This window comes from Sorex fumeus, unplaced genomic scaffold (assembly GCF_029834395.1).
Source record: "Sorex fumeus unplaced genomic scaffold, SorFum_2.1 ptg000044l, whole genome shotgun sequence".
In the NCBI taxonomy this organism is placed as follows: Eukaryota; Metazoa; Chordata; class Mammalia; order Eulipotyphla; family Soricidae; genus Sorex; species Sorex fumeus.
In genome coordinates, this window is record NW_026606101.1 from 76,527,735 (window position 1) to 76,529,497 (window position 1,763).

General features: G+C 51.0%; 1 gene segment (V, D, J or C); it reads right to left on the reverse strand.

The window, feature by feature from the left end:
- Positions 1 to 489: 489 nt before the first annotated feature.
- On the reverse strand, positions 490 to 1,344 carry LOC130030715 (immunoglobulin heavy variable 1-3-like). The segment is given in 3 exon segments: positions 490 to 714; positions 921 to 1,219; positions 1,299 to 1,344. Coding segments are annotated over 3 exon segments (570 nt in total).
- Positions 1,345 to 1,763: the final 419 nt, after the last annotated feature.

The following is a 1,763-nucleotide window of genomic DNA, read 5'->3' on the forward strand; positions in this document are numbered from 1 at the left end:
CACGACCATCCTGTTATTCGTCGATTGCCTCAAGCATGCCCCAGTAACGTCTCCTTCGTCCTAGCCCTGAGATTTTTTAAAAAGTGCCATATTCAAGGCTCTTTCAGAGTTAGGAGAATGAGACACATCATTGTTACTGGTATTTGGCATATTGGGTACGCCATAGGAAGTTTGCTAGACTCTGCCGTGTGAGCAGGGTACATTACATTCGGTAGCCTGCCAGTTTGTCCAAAGTAGGAATGAGATAATAAGATGTTGCGTGGCCGCAAATGCGGCTGCACGTTTCCGGAGCTGGGTTTTATAGTCACTGGGTCTTGGCCGTTGATGTGATTACACGGCGCCGGGGTGGGGGGGGTGGGCAGTTGGTGGGTGTGACCCCTGCCTACTGGAATTTGGAGGATCTGGGTGGAGGATGCTCAGCCCCGATCTGAGCAGGCTTGGAGATCTCATCCCCGGGGCCTGCATGCCTTTGTTCCTCTGTCGGTACCTTCAACTCAGATAATAGAATTTTTTTGCTGAGACACAGAATTTAAGACTAAATATGTGAAAGAGGAAGTCTGCCATGGAATGATCTGCAGTCCAGGAACCTGCAGTGACACCAGTCCAAACTTCCATGTGGTTATTCATGTACCATCTAAGATTCTCCACTCTACAATCCCACAAGAAAATATGAGTGACACCAGGTGTTCTCAAGAGAAGCCATCTTCCTCTTGGCTGTTGCTGAAGGACAGAGAGAGATCCTGAGCCTTTCCCCCAGATGAAGCCTGGCTTTGTGAGCCTCATTATGTGTCTCAAATCCTGACTCTCTGAGGAGGAAGTCAGGAGGATCAGTGTCCCCGTCATCTCCTCATGCGGCACAGCTGCATCCCCCTCAGTTTTCTGACACATGCAGGATGTGGTTGTCACACTGTGTTTCTCGCACAGTAATACACGGCCATGTCCTCGGTGCTCAGCCTGCTCAGTTCCATGTAGGCTGTGTTCTTGGACTTGTCTGCAGTGATACTGACTCTTCCCTGGAACTTCTCTGCATACCTTGTATCACTATCACCAGGGTATATCATTCCCATCCACTCAAGCCCTTGTCCCGGGGCCTGCCGCACCCAGTTCATCCAGGAGCCAGTGAAGGTGTATCCAGACGCTTTGCAGGAGATCTTCACTGATGTTCCAGGCTTTCCCACCTCAGCCCCTGACTGCACCAGTTGCACCTGTGAGTTCACACCTGTGGACAGCAGACAGGAGTGGGTGTACTCCACTTTGACTGGCTCCTTTCCCTCAGCCCAAGACATGGGGACACTTACATGAAGCCACTGCCACCAGGAAGAGAATTCTCCAGGTCCAGTCCATGGTGGGGACCATACACTCAGGGTCTTCTGAAGGTGTGAATGTGCCTGCTGTGTGATGTTTTCGGGTCACAGACACATCTCTATTTAACACAGTGTCCCTCGTGTAATTTGCATATTCATGAGGAGGGAGAATTCATAGCTGAAGCCTGGTCCAACCTGAGTAGGGGCTGGTGGAAGAATGGGTCCATTCTCAAGGGGAGTGAAGAGGTTCACGTTCTGATCCTTGTTTGAGGAGATGAGACCCTGCCCTGTCCCAGGACTCTGTGCACACAGAGCTACCCTTTGGAGGGCCAAGCCCTTCTAGGACCTTCCCCTCAGTGCCCCCAAATCTGTATGGTCTGGACACATCTGGACACAACTGTGCTTTGAGGTTATTTCTGGGATCCTGGAACTCCCCAAGGGATACTACAATGAGACTAC